Source organism: Lytechinus pictus, unplaced genomic scaffold (genome assembly GCF_037042905.1).
Source record: "Lytechinus pictus isolate F3 Inbred unplaced genomic scaffold, Lp3.0 scaffold_37, whole genome shotgun sequence".
NCBI lineage: Eukaryota > Metazoa > Echinodermata > Echinoidea > Temnopleuroida > Toxopneustidae > Lytechinus > Lytechinus pictus.
Window position 1 is genome coordinate 150,072 of NW_026974157.1, and position 21,144 is coordinate 171,215.

The 21,144-nt window shown below is 34.3% G+C and overlaps 1 protein-coding gene across 1 annotated transcript; it reads right to left on the reverse strand.

Moving 5' to 3' along the window:
- Positions 1-5,332: 5,332 nt before the first annotated feature.
- Positions 5,333-19,986, reverse strand: LOC135158114 (uncharacterized). Its single transcript, XM_064115410.1, has 8 exons — positions 19,930-19,986; positions 13,077-13,133; positions 12,334-12,399; positions 9,698-9,754; positions 8,851-8,977; positions 6,852-8,054; positions 6,267-6,404; positions 5,333-5,866 (listed from the first exon to the last, which is right to left on the reverse strand). Exons 1-8 carry the CDS (start codon positions 19,969-19,971, stop codon positions 5,505-5,507), a joined length of 2,052 nt encoding a protein of 683 aa, XP_063971480.1. The 5' UTR covers positions 19,972-19,986; the 3' UTR covers positions 5,333-5,504.
- Positions 19,987-21,144: the final 1,158 nt, after the last annotated feature.

A 21,144-nucleotide genomic window follows, 5' to 3' on the forward strand; every position in this document is an offset into this window, starting at 1 on the left:
TCAGTTTTTGCATCCAAGATATAACGTTATAATGATGACAGTAAAATGCTATTGTGTCTCTCTTAAAATGTTAAAATGACATCACAAAAACGTAAAAATTATTATGTTTCTAATACATTCTCGAAACATTTTTTGGGAACATCAGAAAAACGTTTTTCAACATAATTTTCATGACTTTTTATAACATTAGATTTTATTGTCATAACATCTTAAGAACGTTTTTAAAATGTTATTTTGCATTAATTATGTAACATTATAAAAATATAATTTTTTCCTAAGAATGTTTCTTTCATGTCATTTTAACATCAAGATTGGACATTTTGATAAGATGTTTTAATAACATTTTTTAAAAATGTCTTTTAAATGTTTTCATGTCAGGTCATCAAAACATTATATGCTTCATATCATAATAACGTTTATTTAATGTTTAACATAGGGGAATAATGTTTCATTGATATTTTGCAAATTTTCTTAAGTTCGCTTGATCTTCGAGTGATTCGAATTAATAATGGAGAAACAAGTGATGAATGTGTCAAATTTACTCTGTAAATGCAAAGGAGCCAATCTGGTCCCTAATTACGCTCCTCTAAGATTGAGAAGAGGGACCAGTCGTGATGGAGTGAGATTTCGGTCTTTTAAGAGTAAATGTTCACCTTTTAGGAGTGAAAGTTTCCATCTGTTTTTCACTTTCACTCCAAAAGAGGTAAAAATTTACTCTTGAAAGACGGACATCTCACTAAATCAGGACTGGTTCCTTATCTCACTCTGAGAGGAGCGTGATTAGGGAGCAGATTAGCTCCTTTGGATTTACAGAGCGTGATAAGGGACCAGATTAGCTCCTTTGCATTTACAGAGCGTGATAAGGAACAAGATTAGCTCCTTTGCATTTACAGAGAGTGATTAGGGACCAGATTAGCTCATTGTACAGAGCGTGATTAGGGACCAGATTAGCTCCTTTGCATTTACAGAGTAGGGATGTGATTAGAATATCAAAATTATAGTGCGGAAAATATTATACTCTTCGTGTTCATCTATATATTAATATTTTTAATATGGCAAATGAAGAATGGATTAAATTATTCAATTTGGATATTGGATCCAAAACCAATTTTCAAACTCACTGCCTCTCCAACACGATCATCGTCGATGACACAAGTCATTGTGACGTCCTCTTCTGTCACATTGATAGGAACTTCTGTAGAAGGGTGAATATGGGCAAATCCTAATGCATGCTCTTCATGCATTACCATCTTTCAAAAGAAATAAATATGAATAGATTAGGAACCATGACTGTAACTTATGAATGTTCCCATGGCGAAGAAAAAAAAGAGTGTTTCAGGGTACATCATGTTTTCTTTTTTTTGGCCATGTGTTGGTCCTCAAAATGACCCCCCCCCCCACTCGACGTTTTGACAAGTGTGTTCTTGTCGTATATAGGAGAATGAGTAAATTTTGTAAAAGCAGAATATTCATATGTAATAATGATATAATAATAATAATATACGTATATTTGCCCAGTCTAGCCACTTCAGTTTCGAAAACGGTTCTACCAGCGGGCCCTGCCATTATTATTACACCGGCTTTAGCTGAGCTGCCTAGGCGCTCAAGCATTCAAGGAATTTCTTTTTACCGGGTACCCATCACCTCACCTGGATTGAGTGGGCATATAAAGCTTGGCAGAGTATGATAAAACTTTTTACACCTTTTGCTCATTCTCCTTAAGACGACTTGAACACACTTGTCCAAATGTCGACTTACGGTGGTCCTTTGGAAGACCAATACATGCCAACAAAATAATGCACGGCGTACCGTGAAACCCTTACACGATTATGTCGGTTAATAAATAATTCATTCTGAAATCTCTTAATATATGACATCTGGACATAAACAAATGGACCAACATATGGAAAATTCAAAGAAGTTAATTCAGTGACATTTAGAGAACACTGATTATAACATGCACTGGCTATTATCTGAAAGCGATCTACTTACAGTTCATTAGATTATTCTTGTAACACATTTATTACATTTTCTCTTCAAACAGTTGTAGTAGGCGTTGGTCAATTTTATCAGGAACTTGTGGGATCTATTATACAGTTATAAGCGTCTCTGGGTGGCTCTTAACCTTCTACAGTGTTCTTCATAGAACATAATCAAATACCCCCACACTGTTATGGAGGTACTATTATTACACGTATATTCTTTATAATGTCTTAAACCGGAATGTGATTGCACTCAATTTCTACTGGAAAAGAAATATGTGAGATGCATTCCAGTTGTCAAAATTGTTTTTTTCAATATGATTATCAAACATGCAACAAAATCATTATTGAGCTATTGGAAATTTTGACGTTCTTGAGAATTGATACCTCTTTTCGCCCAGTAATGTCGTCAAAGAGATGTACACGCACAATGATAGGCATTCTCTCTTCTGGTAGTGGCTTTTCTGCAAATGGCAAGCAACACATTTGTTTCCCTCTGAAGAACAAATTCTTGATGAATTTTATGTAAATCCAGGAGAAGTGATCTATCTGCAATCTTAGAACACCCCTCTCGATGATACAGTTTGGAAGTCCTGTATTTCTTAAAAGGATTCTCGCCTTGACTTCTGCATCTGATGCAATGTTAAAGTGACAAAGTGATACCTTACATGTGTGTAGTGTGTGTATAGAGCATGCAACCTAAGCTTAATAATCCTATACAAATCTTATATATCTATTTAATCATACAAGAATAGTTCGGATAGCTTAGTCCGTAGAGCTGGGATTTCGGATTCCGGTGACCCAGGTTCGATTCCCACTCGGTGCACTTGTGTCCTTTGGGAACGCATTAATCCATATTACTACGTCCCTCTAATTCCTCCTCACAAGCATTCATGCTTTCTAAGCAATCATGTCAAAAAATCAACCACCATTACTCCTGCGAGGTAAAACAAAAGTGTGTGTATATATATATCCGCCAGCTTTGCAGGTAGGAGTCTTAAAGACCTTTTTGCATGAGCGTGTGGGTTATTGTATAAGCTACCCTCTGAGTGAATGTTGCACATGTGTTTTATGTCATGCTCCTGTGAGCACAGCGAGATAACAAAATCGTCACTTTTTAAAATCACAAGCCCAGTGTCATGATTCTCATTCCAGAATATCGGAACAAATTCCACATTCTCATCCTGAAAAATATTCAGTCGGCATGTAAAAGGTAATTGCTAAAAGACGTCACAACATTATTTTTTGCTAAATTTCACGGTTGAATAAACACAATCCAAAATTTGTTATAATTGAAATTTCATCACATTTCCAACCATATAAATAAAAGAATATGAGGACAATGGAATTATCTCTTTAACTTGTTTTCGTTATGCTCAATACCACTTAACGTGCTTTAATGATTCAAATGCGTTTAATTAAACATTCACGCTTGAATGAACATAAAGAATGTGAATAGCCCTTTACTACTTTATTGAAATAAAGGAAATTACTTACTATAAATATCTGTCGCGAACCTTTTGGCATAGTTCACTTGATTTTACTTTTATGAAAATCCCGATGTCTAATAATTCAGTGAGCACCCAATATTCGAAAATTATGTAAATGAGAAGAAAGATCAAGGCCTTGGCTCCACTCGATGCGACATCGAATGGTTATTTTGGTTGGCGAGCCTTCTTGGATAGTGTCACTCTGAAGCCGTATGCAAAGTTTCATGGAAAAAAATATATATTTGCAGAAGTGACAAACATCTTTCATGAACCACACCCTTATTTCCTTTTTTGTTAAAATTTGGACTTCCCTCTCATAGACATTGTGTACACTATGTGAGCATAATTATGTTAAAGATTAAGATTTCTTTTTTAATGTCTTTAGCAATATCATTTGGCAGTAATATATATCAACCTATGGGTGGAATTCTGTGCGAAATCTAATTGATTTATTTATGGTTGAGTGAGCACACATCAAGAGGGAGGTGGCATTTTCAAAGTCAGACTCATTTTGAGTGGTTATGAAATGAAAAATGGTGGCAAATTCTGTCTCAAATGTGAGTGAATTGCTGTTGTTTTTATCATCTATCATTTTTATCGCCACACATTCTGTCCGATTATTCAGACTAAATTGGTTGAGACTTGATAGAGCAATTTTAAGAAAGAAAACTTAATAATATATACTCTTTATATTCCATAAACACATTCTTTTCCTCACAATTTATCAGGATAAGTTGAAATATTGTACAAATCGGTGGTCGATTCAGAATTTGAAAATAGGGAGGGGATCGAAAAATTGGGGGAGGGGAGCCACTATCATCTTCACATTTTAACATGTGTTTTTAATTTATACAGAGGATACTGCCATAAATCCCTATAATGATACGTTACAAAATAATTGTGCTCACTCAAGGTGCCACGAGCCTAATTACATTAGAAGGGCAAAAGATATTCATTCGACCCAACCCATTCGACCTTTTTCAATTTGATGTTGCTGATTGACAAAAATGTATTAATATGATTCAACATCTAACACTGATTTTAGAAATGGTAACTACTTAACTTCCTTTGCCCAAATTGGGATGATAAATAAGTGACTTGGAACTATTTCTTGACTGGCGGACTAATTAGGGCTATTTTACTGTTTCAGTTGATGAATTTGATACATTCATAGTAATCTTCATAAATGGCGATTTATTTTTAAAATGAGCTGGTTACGGTACCCTTTCCTGGTCAGATTTGGAATGCCAGATATATATCCTATCCAATAGAAGTAAACATTTCACTCCCTAATTTCACATTTATTTTTTACGAATTTTTCAAAAGTGCCATTTTAACACACAAGTCTACGGGGATTGTTTTACGCGCGTGCCACCTCAACTATGACCCACGTTATCACACTTTTGTGTGAAGTGGCTAAATGATGGATAGAAAACATCATTAGCAGTATGAAATTCACCAGAAACAACCTCCGCCCAACTTTGAATATACACAATCTCAAAAAAAAAAAAATCTTATGACTTTCAAAAGTGGTCATATAAACCTTTGATGACTCATGCATGACTCAACCGATTAATCTCATCTTTACAGGAGTTGATTAATGAGTGCAGAAAACCACCTACCAAAGATTATATCACAGAATTGTTGCTATCAAAAGTTACATTTTGATTTAAGTGGTGCTTATTTTTGTGTTGTGTATACATTTATGTGAGAATCTCTCCAGCGCTAACTCAGACAGTGCAGATCACTATATTCTTTTAAATATGAACCAGACTTCGTAAGAAATTCCCTAAATATGGATAATCATTTATTTAATGAGGGGGGTATTTGTTATTTGTTCAATTTCTTGATTTTTTTTTTGTATTATATATTTCATTTGTCTCTGTCACAAAAACTTTGTTAGAAAAATGGTAAATCTTACATTTTTATTATTAGACTTATTTCTTCCCCACCACATTTCATAATACGTTCACGTGATTACATCCATTTCTATAGGTAGGTATTTCTTTGATTTGCAATTGTTATATAATATTTAGCCCAACCTACCCGATGGATATTCTCCCTCTCCTGTGTATAGGACTGCATCTAAGCCGGAGTACTGTGTTGCAACAGCGCAATGAGGTATTGTGTAAGTAACCGGTGACCTCAGCACTAAGTCATCAGGAGCTAGACACTGTACACCAAAGCAGACTGACATCTCGTCTTTGGTGAAACCAAGATTAGGAGTATCGGTCAGGACATGAAGAGAGATTTCTTGTGGCTCTTTGCTGTCGATTGCACCAGGAGGTATCTTAAGTTCAATCCCAAAGGATTCTAGCCGCAGTCTACCACCATCGGCTCCAACTCTCTTGCAGCACTCTTTCTTGGTTGTTTCGACATCTCCTTCATCGGGTACTGAAAATTATTTAAAATATTTATATTGCACTTCTTTGTTCCAAAACTTTCAAAATTGTCATAAATCATTGTCGCTCAACACTGCCACGACTGGGGGACATTCTGAAATATCCATTGTAAATGATAAGAGGAATATTGTCTTTGAACAAGATTTTTTTCCAACTTTGGAAATTTTTGAAACATCTATTTCTCCATTGGTGCAATGTATTCATTACAATCAAATAAAAAAAAACGCTCTATTGGAGTAACATGCTAAGATAACAGGGGATAATCCACAATTATATATTATCTTCCCTCTTTATCTTTCGCGCTGTAAACATTAGGTACGTGTTTCAATACCAAACAAATCATTGTTGTGTACCACAATAAAATTATTTCCTAATTACTACTCCTACAGAACCTGATTCATTTGACAGGCTTCCTTTGTTGACGTCAAATTCCTCTTCCTTTTCTTGCCATGATATTTCTTCTTCTCCACCTTCAGGGTTCTGTGAGCCTGTGTCTTTATGACATTCAACCTTTATCTCAGCAAGTTTGTCTGTATATAAAAAATGGTAGTTTAAAGGAATATTACTTTCTTTAAAATTTGGATTATGAATTTCATTTATTTCCGATATGCGTTAGGTGCCCGTAATAGATCATTATATCTACCTGTCTTTCAACAATGAATCATCTATTTAGACAAGGGAAGATATTAACGAAACATCGGAATCATGGTATTTATGAGGAAATATCAGATTGTGCACGGGAGATAATTTAGCCTACCTCAATAAATATGCGTAATTTGCATGAGGAAATTCTTGCAAAAAAATCCATGTCTGCAGAAGTAAATTCCAAATAACCCCATTATGCCTATTGTAAGATTTAACTCTTTTCTATACATATTATAAAACCTTGTAATTATAAATGATTTCCATGAAGGTAAATATGAATAAATCACTATTTATCTGGTAATCATGATGAAGAACAATCAATATCAACCCACCTATGGCAGATGTCTTGAGTGATTGAGAGGAGGCTTTGTCCAACTTGGAAGGTATCCCTTCACCCTCCTGAGATTCTTCAGATGACTCCTGACTCTCCTGTTTTTCAGTCAATTTGACATTAGGATACAACTCCGAAAGTTTGTTCTTGTCAGATTCGGAAAGTGGGTTTTCTGAACCAACGAACCTGATTTCCCGCAGAGTACCAAGTTCCTTCGGGCTTTGCAGGGACTTACTTTCAGACTGACCGAAATCAATCTTGCAACTGACAAGTGTAAGGACAGTAACCTCTTTAAAGTCACTAGTTGTAAGATCAATTAACTCAGTTATTGGTGCAGCTACTGACTTTCGCAATTCGGCTATTGGTGACAAACCAAAGTATAAAAATTTGTCCAGTAGGAGCTCTACACTTTCCGCTAATGCACCTTTAATTTGCAACCCACACTCTGAAGATGTTCGGGACCATTCAACACTCTCCATTACTACATCTCTTAGCCGTACACTTTCTACTTTGACAAACTTCAAACTAGGACTCATCGCACGACCTACATGTAGAAAGTCTGTTATCAATTGAAGTGCGTAGTGCTCGTGAGACCAATGAGATTTAAGATGGATATCAGTCAGATTAGGTAATTTGCATGATTTCATGGCTGTGCTTGACTTCTCCCATTTGAGAGTTTTATAGCTTTCGACGGTGAGTGATTCAATGTTTTGACAGGAAGAAGAAATGGAGAGAAAAAGGGTGCCAAGAGTATCTGAGACATATTCGGTACGTATTTCTAATCTTCTCAATGAAGACAGCGGCGTGTCGGAGTGGAGTCTGTGAGTAGGGACGTTAGAGGGAGACACATCTGTGCTGTAGTAGCGTAAAACTCTTACGCCATCCAGCGCCAGACTCTTTGCATTTGGAAAACAATTACTTACAGTCAGTAACATATCTTGGAGTGTTGCCTTCAAGTATCTTATGTGGAGGCATACAGTGAGGACTGATTTCATTGGAATGAAAGGCATTGATCCATGTGCATGAATATACTCATCGAAATGATAGGCAATAGTAATATGTTCCACTGCTTGACACAATGGAACCAATGCAGAGATCATTTCTTGGAGATGTAGTGGTGATTCATGTTTAAATATTATCCAAGTTCCATCCACAGTCCAAGACATACGTAATTCCATTCCATATTTAATACCAGAGATCTTGGCTGAAAAGAAATGTATAACACAGTACTTATCAGGAATATCCCGTTAGGCCTAAATGAACTAAGTGATCAATTAATAATTATACGAATGCGTTATGGTTCTACTAATGCGTTATTGATATCATCACACCACACACGGGTAAACAAGATATTATAAAATAGACTGAAACATGATTCAATGAAATATAACAGCTCTGCTCAACAACTAGCTTTCACTTCCTTCCGACAAGGAATGTTTCATTAAGGGGTTCGTAAGTTATGTATTTTTTACACATGACTGGAACATCTTCTTAAGTGCTAAGTCAGCTAGAAAGGGAAACATCATTCAGCAAACGACCCCAGTTTAATTTCTGTTGAAAGTGCCTTTTAATCTGTCTCGTGCACTATGTATTTATAGATCCGCACGATCAAAATACACAGTTACTCTCGAATGTTCCACTAAATAGTGGAATAAACTATTTATTTGCATTTTCCACATGATTCAGGTTCCAGGGCTTAACTGAAAATTGTAACCCATGGAAGAATTTTCAGAATGAGGCTTATGTAAATTCATAACCATATTCAATTCAATTCAATTCAATTGATTGAATTGAATTGAATAACCATATGAACTTGTGCGCTGATCCGTACAAGAAATGCCACGAGAGACCAACTTTTAAATCAATAATTATTCTCCGTATAGAATGATTGATATGAACATTGATTATTTTCAATAAACAAAAAACATCCATGGTAGTACTGCATATGTTTCATTATATTTCGTTTTACTTTGAATCCAGTTTGATATCAATCTACTTACTAGTATAATCTTCAAGCTTTGGGTTGGGGTCAATTTTTCCACGTTGAGTATAATACAAGTACGAGTGGTCACTGGTAAAAATATGCAGTCCCCGTGTGTCGTGAAGGGCTTCAATTAACTCACTTGGCTGTAGAAATTGAAAGTACAAAGTTTCAATCATTATAGAAAATCTTACTCTCTAACTAATACCCTACCCAAACTTTATGAAATATAGGCCCTAAAGGATCCTAAACAAAGAACAAAATCCTCTCTCCATGTTCCTATCAAAACCAAAAGGCAATAAGGAGCCTATCCACCAAGTTATCTGACTTCGGAGAATAGTTTTAACCTAATAAGATTTTACATTGGTTGCCTCTTAATTTTCAAATCTGTTCTTCCATCGAACTGGGCCTGACATAATGTTATCATCATCCCACTGCACTTTAAATTCTAAAAGGGCCAATCTAAAAGGGTCAAAGGGGGTCGTTTTCCTTAGTACATGTATCAGCGACAAATTACTGGTCTCCTGTGGGAATGAACATATCCAGTAGTGATGTTGTTCATGCAGATATGCATCGTGATTTTATATGGATATTTGCAAATAGGAGGCATTTGGTTTTGTCGGTGAAGTGGGCGCTCTAGCAATGTGTCCTGATGCGAATGGTGCCCTGCCACTACTCTTTCCCCATAGTCATGTGTGATAAAAATGAGATTGAAAAAAACGCTGTGAACAATGATAAAATCTAAACATATATCGTTTGATAACTCACCCAATATCCTTTATATATTTTTACCCCGAAGGCGTTAATGCGTTTTCATGGCTTGAATAAAGATACATGTAATTAGGTATCACTAATATCTAACGTACAAACTTTAATTGTATCGGTGCCTGGCCTCGTAGGTTTACTTCTGTCGGCTCTTTGACCTGAAAATCAATTGCAAATATGCTTTATGTGAAAATTATCGGGAATTCCTGATTAATGCATTTGATTAATTCAATTCAATTCAAAGTTTTATTAAAAAAACATAACTGGCAGTCACAGACTAAATTGTACATGTTTACACAATACTAATATATATAAAAATAATTGAGATGGACAATAAATATACAATTAAAATCACATATGTGCTGTTAAAAATAGTTAAAATGGATAAAAATGATAAATAACACACTATTGCACAATTATCACACAAAGTGCAAGAACGCGGTTCTGGGGTTTTTTTTTTTTTTTTTTTTGGGGGGGGTACTCGGAATCACCTTATATTTATCCATACGTCGTAAATTGAAAGCGTTTGTTTTAAGTGGAGGTAACAATTTTTGTATTTATAATTTTAAAGCGAAATCTCTTCTCTTCGACTTTAAAGTGATGTCAAATTTAAGGTATTTAGAGCCATGTCATATGATACATACAGTACTTGGTTCCTAATGCTATCTTGCATGCCCTTTTCTGGACAGTTTCAATAACGTTTATCTGTTTCAGAGTAAGAGAAGCAGCGAAAAGATATACTAGTACACGATACTCTCGGGCTGGTGTTATATACCTTATATACACTGTTTAACAAATCACATTCTGGTAGACATGATTCATTGTAAGCTTTCAATCTTCTTAGCGTATATAATTTTCTGTAACTTTTCTTTTCATCATTTGAATTGATTTTCACTGTAGTTACACATGGTAATAGGGTGTTATTTATATATATCAATTGTGGTTGAAGAGGTGATGATGTTATGGGCCAGGGATAATGATTAATGGCGTAAAAATAAACCAAACAAGGAATAAGCATTATGCCTATTAAGAGAGCGGGGTGTCCCATAGAATATACTGATTACGTGCGCATGAAGTACCGTGAATCTTTTCATATACGTCAATTTGTTCATTTATTAATTTCCAAGTTTCAAATACATTTTTTTTCCATAGTAGTAAAATCAACATGAATGCGTATGATTTATAAAAAAAAAATCACTTATTACAATAATGACAAAGTACGGGAAATGGGATGGCGATTGTTGCTGTGTGAAAGCATTAGTAATTCGGTCAGCAAACATGATCGCATATAGGGCCTAGAAAATTCATAACGAAATGTGACCGGTTAAGTAGGAATCTTATTCATTATAATTATTGATAAAACAAACCAAACAATGTGAACGTTGTTAGAATCGTAGACATAAAACCATAACACATCGCTGATTACACGTGTAAAACTTTGTTAAAACCGATTCAAAATGTTATTACATTACATTTATGGCCAGAGGATTCCATATTGACATAGCACGGTATCTGAAAGTACTTCTACGGGTCGTGTGGTCCAGTGGTTAGAGCATTGGACTCATAATCGCAAGGTTGTGAGTTCGAATCCCAACTCTGCCATTGTCTCCACTTTGATAAAAAGACCCGAGAGTGATATCTGTCGTCTATAACGTCAGCCACTATGACTGATGAACCTAGACGTAAAATGTTTCATAGGTAATTGGTTATATATACCAGCTTGGCGTTTACCAGCAAAATGCTGTCCTGTCGAGTTCCTACGGGAGTTACCACAAACAGAAATAGAAACAGAAAGTACTGTATACCTTTTATGAAGATTTTATTCTGTTTCTGGTAGAACGTGTATTGTTTATTTATATTTAATACTTCAATATCAATTAATCAAATAGTGTGCTTCGACTTTAAAGGAATCCCCAAACATCACTATTTTTAAACATAACCTTAAAAAAGATGATAATTTGCCAATACTTTACACAAACAAGTCAATCTACCATATAACTAAAACTCCCAGGATACAACTTGCCTACCGACCTATTACCGCATCCTGTCATGCTCCTCTTCGCACCTCCAATTGTACCTGCACCCCTCCTCTCTCCCTTCATTTGCCATTCTGTTCCTCCCTCATTATCACAATTATTGTAACCATATTATTTTTTTTTTATTATTATTACTTTGATCATTTATTCTAATTTGGGTCACTATTTCGTTGTTACCTTCGATATTTTGTATAGCCTCCTTTTAAACTATCTTCCGTCACTATTTTATACTATAGTTTTGTAATGTTGCCTTTATGTATTGAAACTAACTTTCAGGGGCTTGCCTCCCATACAAGCTTTGCTTTTCTTGACAAGCCCCTCCGTTCTGATTTGTATAGTTATTAGTCAAAGTTACTTTAGTTCGCATTAGTTCTCATTGTTTATACCTTCTAATTCTAATGCTTTATTCCGATTGATATTGTACTTTAAATATGACTATGTATTGTTAGTTTGATTTTGTTGTTCTTTGTGAACGGAAAATGAATAAAATCGTAAGATCATAAATCATATATTCTCCTTATTTAATTGTATAGTCTGGTTTACAGCTCCTGCATGAATGGTGCTGGTGATCCAACTATCTGCAAGTTCTAACCCAACCTGTGTATGTCATGTCATCACAGGTCTATATTGATATCAAATAATACACACAATCATAATACATCTGTGATTTAAATAATATAAACAAATAAACAAACACAAACCTGGGATGAACCAGACATTTTTTTCTGTTGATGCAGTGATATCCTTTGTCCCATTGTCTCTTTAACCTGAAAATGAAATATTTTACATATCATTGATGTGAATGAAGTACTAACAATACCTTGAGTCCCTGCATAAAAAGTTACTACTACGATATGTTACATTTAATAACTTGAATGTGATGCTGGATTTTGATTGGATAATGTATGCCATGGTAATTACCGTTGGATGGAACCCTACACTAGTTCATATGTAATTTATTTTGGTGCCCATTCGTGGCCTATATGTTACTGCCATTAATCAGTCTGAACATAAACATGATTGTCTAATATCTCTCTTATAATTGTCAAATGTATATGCAGAACACCTTGTGTTGATTATTTTGTTACATAATTAAATATTTCAAAATTTCTAGATGCTATGGCCATGATGAAACCAAATTGATATTTACGAAAACCATATTATCATGTAATCTTTTCATTCAAGCACGATACATGATAAATGATTGTTACCATAGTAAACTACAGATAAAAATGAATAGTATGTATATACAATGAGTAAGTAGATCTAATTTTTGGTTCATAATCACACACTATTTGCCTATATACGCCTGCATTAGCATAATATTATTGAGATTCCATCAACAAACTGGAATTCTTACTCTTAGGGATTCGTCCTACCCACATCTTTTTTTTTTTTCTTGATGGCAAAGAATACATGGTTGAAATTTTATTGACACACATACCTTTGATGGACCAATCATTTCCCTCGATGGCTTGTCGAATATCTTTACCCCTTCCAACTGAAAATGAATTTAAATAATATAAGAAATTAAGATATGCGTTATATACACAACAAAAAAAGTAAGTCCCCCCTAAATCAAATTGCTGTAACTTTTGAACGGAATTATTTTGAGATATGATATTCCGTAGGTAATTTTCTACACTCATTAAGCAACTCCTGGGGGAAAATAAGATTAATCGGTTGAGTCATGCATGAGTGATTAAAGATTGAATTAAAAATGACAATTTTTGAAAGTCACAAGAGTCGTTTTTCAGATTGTGCAAATACAAAGTTGGGCAAATGTTGTCTTTATGTGAATTTTATGGTGTTATGCTGTTTTACTATCCATCATTTAGCCACTCCACACACAATTTTGATATCATATGTTCATGGTTGAGTGAGCACAATGTATTGCAGGGGCCGCGGAAGCGGGGGGGGGGCTGGGCGGGGAGCTTCAGTCCCCCCCCCCCCACTTTTTTCCAAAAGCATGTACAAAAATGTAAAAATGACCATAATACGATTGTGATTTTTTGCATGGTCAGCCCCCCCCCCCCCCACTTTGAAAACCCTTCCCCGGCCCCTGTATTGTGACGTATCATCATAGGGGTTTATGGTAGTATCCTCTACAACTTGTTAGATCATGTTAAAATTTGAAAATGTTGGTGGCTCCCCCGATTATAGGCCCCTCCCCCATTTTAAAATTCTGGACCCACCACTGATTTGTCCATAAATTAAACTGATCATGAGAAATTGTTAGGAAAAGAATACATTTATATAGTATAAAGAGTATTCATTCCTAAGTTTTCGAATGTGCTCGCTCAACCATGAAAATGTTTAAAGTTCGGAAAGTGTGTGGTGATAGAAATGATGGATGATAAAAGCAATAGCAATTAAAGTCTTATTTGAAACCGAATTTGCCCCCAATATTCACTTTATTACCCTTTAAAATGAGTCTGTGACATTGAAAATACAAATCTTCCCACTTTGATGCGTGCTCACTCATCCATAAATACACAAATCGATTTCATTTTTGCACAGAATTCTGCCCATAGGTTGATAAACATTACTGCCAAATGACAATGCTAAATATAGCCGTGAAAAAAAAAGTTCCACCGTATTGAATAAGGGGTTATTTATTCTTAAACATGTGCACCCATAATGTACACAAGTCTATGAGAGACGAAGTAAAAATTTTAACAAATATGAAATGAGGGTTTGTTTCATGGACGGTTTTTGTTACTTCTGTCAATAGTTATTTCATGAAACTTCGTACATGGCTTCAGAGTAACACTATCCAAAAGGCGCGCACACCGAAATAACCATTCGATACGACACAGAGTGGGGCCAAGGCCTTGAACTTTCTTCTCATTTGCATAATTTTCGAATATTGTGTGCTCACTGATGCATTAAACATCGGGATTTTCATAAAAATCAAATCAAATGAACTATGCAAGGAGGTTTGTGACAGATATCCATAGTAACAAATTGCATTTTTTCCAATAACGTACAAAAGAGCTAATCGCATTCCACATGTTCATTCAAGCGTGGATATTTAATTTAATGCCTTTGAATCATTGAAGCATGTTATTGGTCATGAACATAACGAAAAAGTTGAGAAAAGATCATTTTTAGTTCCCAAAATGAACCAATACTTGCCTATGATATTTGAAAATCGTATTTTTTGTTTTCTTTTTTTTTTTCTTTTAAAAATAATTTTATTGATAAATAATCACATGTGATAGTTACATAAAATGTTAACAATGTCATACAAAGCATGAAATATTTTCTTGAACAGGACTGTTTTCAAAAATACACAAATGTTTACTTTTACAACGCTTCTCTATTTCTAAACGATTACAAATCAACCTTTTGAATAAACAAAGTATACCAAACTCATGGAATCTACAACTCCGACTTTCTGTTCGAATAAAAATTGAATAAATAGCATACCTTGCATACATAATTAGAAGATTCAAAATTCTATACTTTTTGTTTTTCAACTCATATCCTTTTATCAGAGTAGCAACATTAAAGTCAAATTTAATGCCTACAACTTTATACACGATACTGCTAAATATTTTCCAGAATAATTGTGTTTTTTTACAAGTTACAAATAAATGTACGCTGTCATGTATTTCATTGTCATGTGAACATAAAGGATTATCTCTTAACTTCCATTTATACAAATTATATCTATGAGGTAAAAGATTATGTAATAACTGATAATTAAACTCTATTATTCTATTTTCTTTGACAGTTTGTAGATTAAATAACCATACAGATTTCCAATCAATCTCTTCTTGTAAAATATTTTCCCATCTTTCTTCAGCTTTAGGCTTAATACTTATTTTGTTTGAAATAATGGTGTAAAATAACTTTGAACCTCTTTTCCTATTTACATTCATCAAAATATTCTGTAGAATGTCTTCACTTTTAGGTTGAAGAATCTCAAAAAATAACTCAAATCTGGTCTTTTTCCAAACATTCGGTATTGCATTCATTACAATGTTATACTCCTGAAAAAGACTTGCATACTTTTTTTCAAATAAAACTTCTATTTCCTTTAATGATTTGAATTTGGAATCTGAAATAATGTCTTTTACTTTTGAATTCCAATATCGAACCATCTTTTAAAAAACAATACATTTCCATTGCGATCTTTTATATTCGAATTAAGCCACAAACTTTTCTTCTCGATCTAGGTTTTTTGAAAACCTGATTTATTTTGAACAGTTTGCTTAAAATTCAACCAAGCGTAAATGATCGCCTTATAATAATATGGCATTTTTATTTTATCTATATGTACTTTAATTTCTTTTTCTGTACAGTTACTATGTAATACAAAATCAAAACCTCCAAATTGAGAAGAATAACTATCAATAATTGTACTAAATTTCGATTCTTTGTTATTATAATAATACAGGATCCATTTCAATAAAAAACTTTGGAGTAACATATTCAAATCAACCATTTTGAGTCCACCTAGATCATATTGCTTACAAACAACATTTCTCTTTACTTTATCAATCTTTCCATTCCAAAGAAAGGAAAACAATAAGGAAGTTAAAAGTTTTACAACTTTCTCTGGCATTATAATCATTTGAGCATTATACAAAATTTGAGAGATGAGAAATATTTTAATTACAAGTATTTTTCCTATTAAAGTTAGGTGACGTGCCTTCCATGATTTAATCAAACGTTCTACTTTCAATATCTTCGAGCTCCAGTTCAGATCAGAGAGATTTTGTTCATCCCCTCCAAAATAAATACCAAAAATTTTGACATTTGAATTAGTCCAAGGAATGTTTTTAACGTTTTCATTAACTGATCCATCTTTTAGATTTATTATGGAACATTTTGTTTTGTTTAAATACAATCCTGAAAAAGAACTATACTTTTCTACTTCGTTAATAGCTTTGTGTAAAGCAATAGTATCGTTAACGAATATTGATGCATCGTCTGCAAACTGCAAAATTTTGATTTCAACTGATTTAAAAAGTTTGATACCTGCAATTTCTGGATCATTTCTTATCTTCACAGCTAATACTTCTGCAGCCAGGATAAAAAGCAATGCCGAAAGGGGGCACCCTTGGCGCACACCTCTTGATATACTAATGTTTTCTGTTAGCCATCCGTTTATGTTAACATAACTTTTTACATTATTATAAAAAGTTTTAACCCATCTGCAAAAATCATCTTTAAATCCATATCTTTGCAAACATTCAAATAAAAAATTTCTACTAAGGCAATCAAAGGCTTTTCTAAAATCAGTCAGTAATGCAATTCCTCCTTTGGCATGATTTTTAACGTAATAAAATATATCCTCAATCAATCTAACGTTTTCAGCTATACTTCTTCCTTTTATATAACCTACCTGGTTATCTGAAATTAATGTAGATATTACCTTTTGTAATCTTTGAGCAATAACTGAAGCTGCAATTTTATAATCATAGTTTAGGAGGGAGATAGGTCTCCAATTTTCCAATCTAGATTTGTCACCTTTTTTGTACAATAATTTTATTATGGCTTGTCTTTGAGAGTTTGATAATTCGTTGCACTCAAAACTTTCATTTAGAGCAGGCAAAAGTAGAACTTTAATTTCTGTCCAAAACATTTGATAAAATTCTATGTTAAAACCATCACTCCCTGGTGACTTATTTTTTTCAAAACCAAATACAACTTTTTTGCACTCTGATTCAGATAAAATTCCTTCACACATATCAGCTAAATCGCTAGATAACTTTGGAAGTTGTAAATCAAGAAAATATTCTACCAAGTCTTGACATTCTTTTGACTTATATAGTTCTGAATAATATTCATATACATACTTTCTAATGTGTTGCTGATTTGTTATGTTTTTACCTTTATCGTTACGTAATAACAAAATTGAATTATTATCAATATTTCTCTTTTCTAATGACATAAAATATCTTGAGCACCTTTCACCTTCCTCAAACCAATTTACTCTTGACCTAATAATTGAACCCATACATTTTTGTTTATATATTTTTTCTAATTGTTCAGTAGTCTTTTCATAATCTTTTATAATTTCTTCATCTTTATCATTTTTTTAGTTCCAAATTTTTTCGTTCAGCTTTAAGAGTTTTTCTTCTAAGATGCCTTCGTCCTTTTCATTTTTTTTCGTATGTTTTGCATATCTAATGGAGTATTCTCGTATTCTTATTTTGCACAATTCCCAGGTTTGACGCCAGGACATTGATAATTCTGTCTTTTCACGGACTAGATCGCCTATGATTTGTCTTACCTCTTCACAATAATCATTGTTTGTTAATAAATTTGTATTTAATTTCCAAACGCCTGGACCTTTATTCGTTCCATTAATTTTGATTGTAATGGTGACAGCGTTATGGTCACCATTGACTACTGGTCTTATATCAGTTTTAAGTATGTTACTTTTTAAATCTTTACTAATTAATATCATATCAATTCTTGATGATATTTGCAAGTATTTATTACGCCACGTAAATTGTCTTTTATCACCGTGAACCTTTCTCCAGACATCAACAAGATATAGTTTTTTCATAAGCTTTTTTAGAGAACAAGGAGTTTTGTATTTGCTTCTTACATTAAAAGTGTCAATACTTGGATTTAACACGCAGTTGAAGTCTCCGCTTAAAATTAAATGTGATTTTCCGTCATCTGGACAAAACTTTTGTTTCAGTGTATTGTAAACATCCCTGAAAAATATTTCTCTTTTTAAATGGATGTTTGGTGCATAAATATTAACAACTACGTATTTAATCGACTGTATTTCACATTCTACAATAAGGAACCTTCCAGCACAATCTTTATGTTCTGATCTATATTTCATCTCAGTCTGTCTTTTAAGCAATATTGCTACCCCACGTGCATTCGTATTGCCGTGGCTGAAAAACACCGGACCATTCCACTCATTTCGTATAATATTTTCAATATCTTTAGTCCAATGAGTTTCTTGAATTAAGACAATATCAGTAATTTGCTTTTTAAACCATTTAAAACACATTTGTCGTTTCAATTTGTTTCGTAGTCCGTTACAATCCTGGGAAATTGCTAAAATAGACGTAGTCATGTATTAGATGTTCTTCGTTAGCGTTTCATCATTCGTTATCCTTTGATCACAACTTTTTTCCATTTTTACGTTTTCGCTTTCTACATTTTCGAGCACGATGTGGATCAGCAATCGCTTGATTTACTGCATCTACTGTAGCTTCAGTTAGCTCATCCTCGGTATTCACTTCTGATTCATCTGATTCAGAGGAGGAATATCGCTCAATGTATTGTGTGATCTTACTTTGGCCACCGATGGTTGGCGCGCTGTTGCTACGCGATCTGAACTCGGCTAAAGCTCTTACGACTTGACGAGACTCATGACTGTCCACAGTAGGCTGTCGAGAATCGCGACTCTTGCCTTTTGTCGCCGTTTTTGATCGTGTTAGGGGTGCTGATGACGTAACACCGTGGGGTGTGGCCGATTCAAGCGTTGCTACTGGATCGCGGGTGGATATCTGTGACGTGGTATGAGGTGTTCCTGTTTGCGTGGTTGCCATCATAACTTCAGCTGGACCGTCTGCTCGGAATGCGTCTGTCTGCAGGTTTGTCTTCGAAGTGGGTTGTTCTGCTTCGGGGCACCTACTTTGCATGTGACCTGGTTTTTTGCAAGACCTACATACCACTTCATGGCTACATTTGGAACGATGGTGTCCCTCTCTCAAACAATGGGAACATATGACCTCTCTCTGTGCATCAGGTTGCCCGGCATGGAAAGCGCGGGCCTTGAAGCTCTGAAAGCGCATGAATCTCGGGAGGGGCTGGGGAGGGGGGTCGATGTAAACAACTCTGTCTCCTGTGAAACATTGGGTTAATTTTCCATCAACTCGGAGTTTGGGATACATTATGGGACCGTTGATTTTCAGATTCATCCTTTCAAACTCATCTGAAATGACGTTCTCGTGAACTGATAATGGAATATCCTTTATCATGACGCGGAGAGCGTTGTCTGCTTGGTTCGGAAATTATTGATGTTTGTTTAAGGGGGGACTTACTTTTTTTGTTGTGTATATATCTTACGCAGCAAGGAAGGGCTAAAGAAAATCTGTAATGACTTATCGAAGCGCTATACTGTTATCCTCCACCTGGGGGGACAGTAAAAATATCAGTCTGAACACAAGCTAAATCCATAACCCCCAAATTCGATTACTGATATGTTTTTTAATGATATTATTTTGACGCTTTGTATCCTAAACTCAAAATGTTATTTGTTTGAACCAAGGGGGTTGATACACGATATTGCAGTAATATTAATATCTTTATACCTTAGTTAGCAACGTAGGATCCTCTGTTCGATCGTCGGCCATCTCTGCTATGCAATTGGTGTTCTGCATAAAAAAATGGAAATAGAAGTGTAGTGTATGATTTTGGTTTTAATTCCCGTAATTTTACATCCTGGACATCTTTTTGATGTCTGTTGAAAGGGCTCAGAATTTGTTGTCGATGAAACATTATATTCGTTTGAGGGCGGCCTCATATTTTATGTACATGACTGTACGAAGGTGAATTTGAATTTAGTAATTATATTTATTCACTTGACATTAATTTTTTTATATATAATATATACAATAACATCAAATAATTTCACTCTAAAAAGGGTTTACCCAGTATTGGGTAAATTGGAAACATGCATGTTGGTTGGGTAAAAATATATTTTGTAAAAAAAAATACCCATCAATCATGCTTCTTCTCATTCTACCCAATATTGGGTAAATTTTTACTCAGTGTTTTTAGAGTCTATAACAATATATTATTATACAGCAGCAATATATTAATTAACTATTATCACTTGATACAGTTTTTATAGATTTTCAATTAATTGAAAAAAAATATAAGTATAAAAATGTATATAAAAAGAAGTATACCACTAAGGCCTATATCTTTAGAACTCTAAAACAGAAGTTTGTGAGCTTTAATGATTTCCTTAAAAAAAATGAGATACGAGGTTCTAATTTCTCACCAAAAATATGTGCTTATCTACAAGAAAACGTCTTCAACTTCAAAGAGGAAAATAGTTTTTACGGTGTCCCTAGGCAGAGTTGTAACATAATTAAAAAGTGATCTATGAACTGTACTTCTATCTAAATATTTTGGATTTATGTGGTGTTGGGGTTTTCCCTGTCCTTACGTTTAGAGTGAGCACACCAATTTAAGGCTTATACCTCAGTCAAATTTGCTGTACGGCGAGGCGAAAAAAAAAACAATTTCAACATGTTTTGTACCATTAGTGGTTTGTTTAAAAAAATAAAACAGCCGTTTTCGAATCGCCGTAGGGGAAATGTGACCGCAGCATTAGCCAACCCTTGCACTATACATCAGGGGCATCGATCCATTTTTCAGATGGGGGGGGGGGCAAAATTATGACTCAACGTTCCAAAGGCGCTCGATCACACAAACAAACAAACTCACACAAACACCCACACACACACATAAACCTAATATATATATATATATATATATATATATATATATATATATAT